Source organism: Astyanax mexicanus, chromosome 10 (genome assembly GCF_023375975.1).
Source record: "Astyanax mexicanus isolate ESR-SI-001 chromosome 10, AstMex3_surface, whole genome shotgun sequence".
Lineage (NCBI taxonomy): Eukaryota > Metazoa > Chordata > Actinopteri > Characiformes > Acestrorhamphidae > Astyanax > Astyanax mexicanus.
This window is the reverse complement of record NC_064417.1, coordinates 26,528,153-26,538,767: the sequence shown is the minus strand read 5'-3', so window position 1 is coordinate 26,538,767 and position 10,615 is coordinate 26,528,153. Positions and strand designations below refer to the sequence as shown.

At 35.4% G+C, this 10,615-nt stretch overlaps 1 protein-coding gene across 1 annotated transcript; it reads left to right on the top strand.

The window, feature by feature from the left end:
- Positions 1-4,803: 4,803 nt before the first annotated feature.
- On the top strand, positions 4,804-8,603 carry LOC103032100 (galactose-specific lectin nattectin). Its single transcript, XM_007238211.4, has 6 exons — positions 4,804-4,874; positions 4,973-5,037; positions 5,599-5,681; positions 6,256-6,390; positions 8,045-8,156; positions 8,445-8,603. The coding sequence occupies exons 2-6, from the start codon at positions 4,989-4,991 to the stop codon at positions 8,510-8,512; spliced, it is 447 nt and encodes a 148-aa protein (XP_007238273.3). The 5' UTR covers positions 4,804-4,874; positions 4,973-4,988; the 3' UTR covers positions 8,513-8,603.
- The last annotated feature ends 2,012 nt before the right edge of the window (positions 8,604-10,615 follow it).

Here is a 10,615-nt window from a genome sequence, read left to right as displayed (position 1 = left end):
GGGCCGAGTCCGGTGACCGAATCTCAGCCAGCTTCCAGAACAGTCAGAAACTGAATAAGGCCCAGACCTGGCCCCACATTCAAAAAGACACTGGGCTGAGTCCGGTGACCGACTCCCAGCCAGCTTTGAGGAGTCAGAAACCGAATAAGGCCCAGTCCTGGTCCTACGTTCAAAAATACACTGGGCCGAGTCCAGTGGCTGGTTCTGGGCCAGCTTTGAGGACAGTCAGAAACCAGCTAAGGCCCAATTCTGGGCCAGCACTCGGTGGCTATCTGGGCCAGTCCTGGTCCTACGTTCAAAAAGACACTGGGCCGAGTCCGGTGACCGAATCTCAGCCAGCTTCCAGAACAGTCAGAAACTGAATAAGGCCCAGACCTGGCCCCACATTCAAAAAGACACTGGGCTGAGTCCGGTGACCGACTCCCAGCCAGCTTTGAGGAGTCAGAAACCGAATAAGGCCCAGTCCTGGTCCTACGTTCAAAAATACACTGGGCCGAGTCCAGTGGCTGGTTCTGGGCCAGCTTTGAGGACAGTCAGAAACCAGCTAAGGCCCAATTCTGGGCCAGCACTCGGTGGCTATCTGGGTAGGTTGCTGAGCTTTTTTTTTTGTATAATGCAATAAATGCACATATAAAATAATGAATAAATAAATACATTCATAAATAATCCTATAGATATTATATATTTGTTGATTTATGTATTTCTACGTTTATACATCTCTGGATTTATTCATTTTTGTATTTATTTCAACGTGTATTTATTCATTTATTTCTTTCTGTATTTCTGCATTTATATGTTAATAAGGTACGTGGTCCGTCCCAACCGCCACCCCCGCCGAGAAGCGGAGGAATGACGGGCTGCCAGTGTTCACACAAGTTACCCATCGATGTGCTTTTTTTCCGGCCCTACATTTTACATTTTTTTGACCTACATTTAGTTTTTTTTTTTTAATAATGTTTTCATGTGTTTTTCAGGATAGTTCTATTTTCATTTGAGGCTTTAAACAACATTGACTCAATCCCATTGCTACATAAGTGCAAATGTCAAGCAATACATTAGAAAAAAATATAATAAACAATTAAAAATGTAAAATTCAAAAATAAAATTGATTTAGGCTTTTAACTAGTAGGAATACCCTTCCTTCAGTTTTGCTGGGAGCGAGCTCTAATATAGTGCTTTTTTTGTATTTTTACCTTTAAATATATACCAATACCAGCAGGGTTGACAAGGTAGCGTAAAACTCCGGACGTGAAAAGGAGGGATGCGATGTGTGCGGAGGCTTCCGGACGAGGGGCGGAACGACGGGGCGCGCGGGCCAGCTGCTCCCCCAGTCGCGGCTCGAGCCCAGCCCTATTTCTTTCCCTGACCCGACCGACCCAGCCCAAAGTCCATATCGGCGCTGAGCTGAACTAAACAATCCATACTAAACCAAATAGAGGGTAGTTATTTGGGACATGGCTCTTAAAATCATTAGCTAATGAGGGTAATGGATGGTTTTGTTCAACTTTCACGTCCGGCGGCCCCTCGCGGCGAGGGGTGGAAATAAGTAAATGTTGAAATAAATAAATGCAGGAACAGCCTCAAATAAAGGTTCATGCATGGAAATAGATTCCTGATACAATTTTATATGTGTACTTTTTCATGACAAAATGCATGTATTCATTTATCTATACATGACTTAAAAACAGTTTAATTTAAATACATACACCTGATACAGAAGAGCAGGTAAGTATAAATGGGATACAGTGCAGTAAAATTTAAAGATATTTATATTTATTAATGTGAATATTAGTTAATGTAAACCCCTTTTTTCAAATTCTGTTTGGTTCATCATTTATCCATTGGTTTAATAAATTGCATGATAATAAATTGGATCAATTTCATGTTTGGATCTTCTTGAAAAGATAAAATGGCTTTGCGTATTTTAGAAAAATACAATGTGCATGCATGTAGAGTGAATTCTTGTGTCATAAATATCAATCAGGTGAACATGTAGTCAACCGTTTCTTTAAAATAAACACTTTTTTGAGAAAAAAAAATCAAAGGAATTAAGGAAGTTTATTTTAAACATGCTTTTTAAATGTCACATGAGTTTTGGTAACAGGACTGAGAAAAATGTAACCATCTTCGGCTAAGAAACCGTGTATTTTTTTTTTTTTTTTTTTGCAATTACTACAAAATAACCTAATAAATTCTTAGTGATTATTGAACTGGAGCAACAGAATTCCATATAGTTCATACTGGTACAGTAGGTTTTCAGACATTACTTAAGTTATTTAGTTAGTAATTATATATTCAGGTGTTTTTTATGTTTAGGTGTTTATGTTTACAGTCATTTGCTGTAGTGTGAAATAAAGTAATACTGAAATATCATATTCAGATCTACATAACCAAAGAAAGTTTAAGGTAAATTATGCTAACAAAACAAAAGACATGGTTATGGGTGGCTAAGGCTCATTAAGTGATCCACAGTTGCTGTGTGGGGATAACATCCAACCAGTTGTGTGTAAAAGTAATAAAAGTTAAGTTTTAAAATAATTTTAATTTTAAAATAAATAACTTATTTTACTTGCTTAAATGTTTGTTTTATTAAAAGCTTTCCAATAAAATTGTTAAAGCATGAATTGTCAAATGTCTTGTTGTTTCTGTTCTTATTCCCCATCCTCAGGGCAAAATATTACAGAGTCATTGTGTACAGATTTTGTAAATTGTAAGTTTTGTGCAATTTCCTAACTGATGTCCACAAATGAAAGATAAAATCTGACCTGTTAACTATGAATCAGCCAGCCAGTTCTTTCTTGTGGCAAGGCCTATTTCATACTGATGAAAAGTTAGAAATACTGTGCTGTGAAAAAGTATTTTACCATACTTACATTTTTCAGACAAATGTAACCTTGGTAAATATAAAACGTATTTAAATAGTAATTTAATTTATTAAGAGACAACAATCTATCCAAACCAACCTGGCCATGTGTGAAAAAGTATTTGCCCTGAAACCTAATAACTTTGTTGGAACTTCAATCAAGCTTTACCGATAACTGGCAATTAGTCTTTCATATCTCTGTGGAGAAATGTTGGCTCTTCTTTTCTTTACAGAATTATTATAATTCAGACACATTGGGTTCTGCCTGAGCCAGAACATCACACTACCACCACCATGTTTAACTTTTTGTATGATATTGTTTTTTTCTGAAATGTGTCATAACAGGACACACACCTTCCAAAATGTTCCACTTTTGTCACATCAGTTCACAGAATATTTACCCAAAGTCCGGGAGATCATCAAGATCTTTGTTGCAGAAAAGCAAACACAAAATAAATATATAAGGGCAAATCCTTTTTCACTGCACTGTACAGGGTCATCTCAAAAAAATAGAATATCTTTGAAAATCTTTGGCTTACAGCCAATGAAAACCCAAAATTGATACTTTTGGCAGTGTGGGCAGTGTGCCAAATCCTGCTGAAAACCGAAATCTGCATCTCCATAAAAGTTGTGAGCAGAGGGAAGCATGAAGTGCTGTAAGATTTTGTGGGAAAACAAAACTGAACTGACTTTAGACTTGATAATAAAACACAGTGGATCAACACCAGCAGATGACATGTCTCTCCAAACCATCACTGATTGTAGAAACTTCACACTAGTCCTCAAGCAGTTTGGACTGTGTGTCTCTCCACTCTTCCTCCAGACTCTGCTCCCTTGATTTACAAATGAAATGTGAAATTTACTGATGATCAGTGACGGTTTGGAGAGACATGTCATCTGCTGGTGTTGATCCACTGTCTTTTATCAAGTTTAAAGTCAGTGCAGTTTTGTTTCCCCACAAAATCTTACAGCACTTCATGATTCCCTCTACTGACAGCTTTATCTATGGATATACAGTCCCCACACTGCAGAAAGTACCAATTGGTCTTATCTAATATTCTAATTTTCTGAGAAACTGATTTTTGGGTTTTCATTGTCTCTGAGCCATAATCTTTAATAATAAAATAAATAAACGCTTAAAAAAGATCACTCTGTTTGTAATACATCTATATAATATATAAGTTTCACACCTCTAGAATATAGTCAAGAGGAAGCTGGATAATCACAAGCTATCAAACCAAGCTAAACTGCTTGAATTTTTTGCACCAGGAGTAAAGGCATAAAGTGATCCAAAATAAGTGTGTAAGACTGGTGGAGGAGAACATGATGCCAAGATGCATGAAAACTGTGATTAAAACCCAGGGTTATTCCACCAAATATTGATTTCTGAACTCTTAAAACTTTATGAATATGAACTTGTTTTCTTTGCATTTTTTGAGATCTGAAAGCTCTGCATCTTTTTTGTTATTTCAGCCATTTCTCATTTTCTGCAAATAATTACTTGAGAATATTTTGAATTTGGAAGAAATGTTGTATGTAGTTTATAGAATAAAACAACAATGTTCATTTTGCTCAAACAAATACCTATAAATAGCAAAATTAGAAAAACTGATTCAGAAACTGAAGTCCTTCTTTATTTTTATCCAGAGCTGTATAAATTCAACATATAAACATTAGTGATGCTCAGTAAACTGTAAAGTAAATAGTTTGTATATTCAGGCAATTCTTGATAGTGGTCCCTTTAAGAATTTTATTTGTCATATTGTAAAATAAGATGTTATATTAAAATTTATTTTTTACAGCAGGTAAAAAATTCTAATAGAAATAACAATCCATCGATATTTTAAGATTTTTTTTCTCTCTGTAGGCTGTATGAAAATTGCTCAATCACATGCTTGAGAATTGCTCAACCTTTAAACCTTTAAAAAGGTGCTTAGTCTTCAGAACATCCAGAACTCCTGAAGCCTTCCTATTCCACACACAACCAAAAAAGAAACACAACAGCTGCCAGGTGCGTTAATTTTATTAGATTTTTTATAAACATCAAGAATGCTTAATGAGAAAAAGGTGTATGTATGTACTATCTACTGGTTTGCACTCTTTATTCAGTGTTTTGCCCAAAGCCATGGGGATCTGGACTGCCTTCTTCTTGTTTGGTCTTTTGTTGGGCACAGGTAAGAGAAATCACCCCACCCTCACAAAAAAAAACTCACTAATCTGCTCTAAATTTAGAATAAGAATTTACTGTACGTTAGAAATGGAATTAAATGTACTTATTTTTATATTTTATTCTAGATCACACCATACTGCCAACCTATACTACAGTATATGATGTAGATTATTCAATGTATCTTTATGTCTGGTGTATGACCTATAATTGCAGTAGTCTTCTTTTAGAGACTCGATCTGGACCCCCTGTCTGCTAAAGATTTCATAGAATTTGTAATGAACTATAGTCTGAACTACATATGCAAAAATATCTTAATTTTTAAATTGCATTATTTAAAAGTCTCATTGTTAATGTAAAATCAAGTTGTCAGTGGAGTTTTAAAATCCAGTTTAATGACCATTTTGCAAATGCCTCATGTCAATTACCTTAAGCCTGTCATTTTGGATCACTGTTAATCTTACATCATAATGATATTTTAGTGGAATCTGCCTTAAAAAAGTGATTCAATTTAGGCGTTCTGTGATACCTGTAAAAACTCATATTCATATCAGTACATTTGTCACAGGAAATACATCATGCCCATGGCCTGCTCTTGGAGGCAAGTTTTACAAGTTCTTCAATACCAAAGTTGGATGGGCTGATGCAGAGGTACACTGATAGGGCTGTGTGTTGAGAGAACTTGATGATTATGATATGAGTTTTTTTGTGATATTGTAAGAGAGAAATGTTTTTAACTTTTGTTGTTGTAGGTGCCTAAAGAAATATATATGTATATATATATATATATATATATATATATATATATATATATATATATATATATATATATATATAAAATAAATGACTAATTTCTCCAAAAAAGTCGTTGTTATGGTGGTGTGTACTGTAATGATTACAGCAATGGTTGTATGAATTACAATAACTGCAAGCAGAAATCGGTGGGTTCAAGTTTCAACCATGGCCTGGCACAATGATGCCTACTAGAGCATTGTCTGGTGATGTGTAAGAAAGTGTGATACAGTGAGACAACTCGTCACATTTAGAGATTATTAAAGGACTATCATTTGTTATAATTGTTGAGCAGAGGCCTTCAAATATTATAGTATCAGCAGATGGACCATGGGCAGCTGGGCTGAAGTGGATATCAATAGGCACAGTGAATTTAAAAAGGTGAAGAGAGGATGAACAGCAACGTTTGAATACAAGTTTTTTTCTATTTCAGGTTCACTGTTTGAAGAACGGTGGCAATCTTGCTTCAGTTCATAACAAGGAGGAAAACTTCTTCATTCAGAATCTCATCAAACAAGCCACTGGTTCCAACACCAGGACCTGGATCGGTGGCTATGATGCTGTAAAAGTAAGTGTTAACAAAAACCCGAGCCTTTCTGGATATTCTGTTCTTTCATAAATAACTGTAATCCCTGTGACTTTTACAAGTGGAGAAAACACACTGAAAAGTTGAGTAAAAATCTGTTTATTATCCAGAATCTGAATTAATTCTGCTTCCTACACATGCTCACGTGTTTCTGTATTTGTGTGGATAATCTGTTCTAAACTGTTGGTTGATTTTACTTTGACTTTTATTTTGATACAGTCTGTTGTATAATAAGTCACTAATAAAAACAGGTGCGTATAAGCATTTTGTTGTTTGTTTTTGCTCCTCCAAAATCAAACTATTAACAATATGTTATTCCCCTTTGATGGGGATTCGCTAACATTTACTTTATTGTATGTTATGTTTCTGTTCCACCTTAAATCCTGCAGCCTCTGGCATCTGTTGCACCATTTAAGGTGGAATTGGAAAGTTAGCTAGCTAGATAGCTACCAAGAATAACTATTAGCAATATATTATGCATGTTAAAAGAAAATGGCCATAAACCATTAAAGCTACATGCTAAATTGTGGTAATATAGTGGTTATTGTAATTTCTAACAAGGAAAATTTGTGGGTTTCTTTGGTTGCTTGTGCCGTCATCTTGTCAGTGATTCTCAGCCCTCTGTTTGGAGTGACCCTCTCTGAACCTAAAGAGAAACTTGTGAAAACTTGTCATTAATTGCTAGTTGCTCACCACAGTGGAAGACAAGTCCACTAACTACCAAAAACACTCTCTCAGTTGTGCTGCATAGTCTGATTTTTGGGATTTAACATCTTTTAACATCATTTAATCACCTTTCTCTCTGCTGTTCTCTCCCCTATCCTCATGGGGAGCTGTTGAGCAAAACTGAGCACAGTTTGTATAATGAGATTTTATTAATTTTCTCAACACAGAACAATATCAAATGTTTTAGCACTAAAAATATACTTCTGAAAGCTTTTAAACTCCAGGAATAAACCTTTTAAACTCAGCCTCTCAGTTTAGCTTACTAACTAATCAGTTCACAGTAGCAGTAATGCTAACGACTTTATATACAGGTAAGTTTTCTTTGCATTTTTAGCAAAATAATGTATTCCACTTCGTAAAATTAAAGGAATATTCTGGACAAGTGGAGAGTTACTATTTTTAATTTGTGTTTATTATTATTCTTTTTCTTTTTTTTTTCGAACCAACGTCAATCATAGTCAATCATAGTGGCAGTGCCTTGGTCCTCTGTACAACCCATTGACTGATATTATTGTGGGAGATATGGTGTGGGCAGGCTCTTCCTAACAACGAACAGTCTCTGGTATAACAACACAATTTCAGACTAAAAACTAAAATTACTGTTTTACATTTGATTCCCTATTTTTTTTAATGTTTTAATTTTTTTAAATCTTAAAAATGATCCTATGTTGAATAAAAATGTGCTCTTACTTGAACCACTGGATTTGTGATTCTTTACACCATTATTAAACATTGTAAACACTAAGGAACACTTCTACAACAATTCTAAAATCTACAAAATCTGAATGAAATTGACCAAATAACTAAAACAAGCAAAAATGAATTGGAATTTAGAACAAAATAAACCTAAATGACCAAATAATCACCACAGACTGTAAAGTCTAAACCAGTGATCTGTTTTTCTGCACAGGAAGGAACATGGCTCTGGAGCGATGGGCTCGAAATGAACTTCAAGAACTGGGGTTATACTCAGCCCAGTAACTACCTGGGGAAAGAGCACTGCATTGAGGTGAACTATGCAAGTAAGCAGCTGTTTTGTGACTGCTTTCTTTCTTCATCAGTGACACAAACTTTTCAAACTTTCTGTCTGTGGCCTTGTGGCACGTGCTGATTAGGCACCGGTTGGTAATCCATCCTTATGTTTGGTTCATAATCTGTGCAGAGGCGTGATATTTGAACAGCTGTGATGTTAAAACTGCAGGGTGGAGGTGAACACTGCTGGATTAAACCACGCTAAAGATGAATTATGCATGAGGATGAAGATTTATACTGTATATTCATGAATGTGTTTTTCCCTTTGTTCATCACAGGCTCACCTCAATGGAACGATGACAACTGCAGCTCAGAGAAGCCGTTCGTTTGTGTTAGAAGAGGCTAGAAGTAGCAGTCGAGATTTTCTCACTTGAATCCATCTGCAAAAAAAAAAAAAAAAAATTATAATACGATTCAATAAAGTTAAGCAAGCTCTGTGTTTGTTATTTGGCTCATTCTCGTTTTGGAGAGGAATTAATGGGATATATTTAACTCTAATGTTCTCATCAAGGGCAAAAACTGCAATATGTGAATAGTTATATTATTTTTAAAAAGGTGAGGTTTATTGTACAAAAGTAAGTTCTATTTAGTAAAGTAGGACATGGGTATGCCTAGAAGTGCTTGTACATACATATATAATACCCTTCTAATATTATTAATGTAATATAATATAATATAATATAATACATTTAATTTCATCAATATTTAAAATAAATGCATTCAAGGGACATTAATGTTTTTGATGCATTTAAATTAAAATATATTTTATGTTAATGTAAAAACTGTACGTAAGATATATACACACCAATGAAATGTTTGCAAAAAACTAATAATAATAATACAAACCACAACAACTAAATACTTATCCAAAACTGTACAGTATGTTGTACAAAGTTACAGAATTCCTTTCATCCAAAATTCTGATATTATTCTGCATATTATTGGCTTACCAAAACAATTCACATGTGTTTAGAATTTTACGGATGAGAATTAAAAAGGCATACCATTAAAAGACAGAGTTCTCTAGTGCATTTTATTAGCCTAATATACGCCTGCTGATTGGTCGAGATAGCACAATCAGGTTAAGCTTACATTAAAACCTTCTTTAATATAAAAAAATAGTGACTCAAATGTGTTTTACAAATGATTGAACTTGAAGTTAAAAATGGGTTTAAAAAAAAAGCTTTAAATTTAATTAATTCCGGAAATAAAAGAGCCTTAAAATTACTGTTAACTTCTCCGGTTATCGAACATCCGAAATGGGGGGCCTAATTTCATACAGATTTAAATACAGTATATTGTAATGTAAAAAGCATTTCAGTGAGCATTATTTTGTCATCAGTGTATTCCCTTCCTGCTGCTGACAACTTTCATGGAGATGCGGATTTCATTTTCCAGCAGGACTTGGCACACTGCCCACACTGCCAATTTAAAATTGTTTTTTTTTTATTGGCTGTATACCATAATCATCAACAATAAAAGAAATAGCAGCTTAGATACATCTATAAAATTTATGAGTTTCACATTTTGAACTGAATTACTGAAATAAAGTAACTTTTCAATGATATTCTACATTTAAGATGCACTAGTAGCTATTTGTTCTCCAGCTTGCAGTTTTATGTCACTTTAAATGGTGCATCATTTTCGTCTAGGTACCTGTAACTGCTTCACTGTTTAAGGTGTGATGAAAATGTAAAATGAGCCAGCTTATGGGGGAGTTTAAATGAGTATTATACAGTAAAATACTATAATTATTCGCTCACTTTTCAATTTTGTGCTTTAGAGTTTGGTTCATATATGTTTACTGTGGCGCTGTGAAGCTGTAAAGGTTGTGGAGAGCCAGTGTGCACCTTAAAATATCTTTCAGTGTCTATGGTAATCAGACCTGATCAACTCCACCTGGGTTTCCCCCATATAAACCCTGAGATTCAGTTTCTCGGGGTGATCCAATGCCAAATTTTCCTCTGAGCTCCGTCTCTGTTTTCCTCCCTGCTTTATCCACGGCAAGTGCCGTTTTCCTGCCTGTGCTTGGAGTGAGACGTGATGGACGGCATAGCTGGCTTTCTCCTCCCCTCTCGAGTTTCCCCTAGTGATGGGCGGATGAAGCCTCACTGAAGCTTTTAAAGCTGCTTCCTGATTGTGTCGAAAAAGATTCGAGGCATTGAAGCCTCAAAAAGAGTGACATCTGGTATCTGAAATAAATTATTACAGCCTGCACTTTGCAGCGCTGCTTTGTATTCTGCTGCTCTGCACTTGGGTTCTACAACCTTCTGGGCTGGAGAGCTGCTGTTCCCCACCCATTGCACATTTCCTCATATTCTTCTGGTTGATATGGGACACTAACTCTACCTACCCTAACTGGATGGAGAGACGATGGGCTTTATTAATTTGCAGGGTACTACACAACGTTTAATGAGCGTATAGGACTGTATATATCCTGCTCTGAGTT

Coding starts and splice junctions, on each gene's coding strand:
- LOC103032100 (XM_007238211.4), top strand. CDS start 4,989: ATGGGGATCTGGACTGCCTTCTTCTTGTTTGGTCTTTTGTTGGGCACA. Junction 6,391..8,044: donor GTGGCTATGATGCTGTAAAA/GTAAGTGTTAAC, acceptor TTTTCTGCACAG/GAAGGAACATGGCTCTGGAG. Junction 8,157..8,444: donor CATTGAGGTGAACTATGCAA/GTAAGCAGCTGT, acceptor TGTTCATCACAG/GCTCACCTCAATGGAACGAT.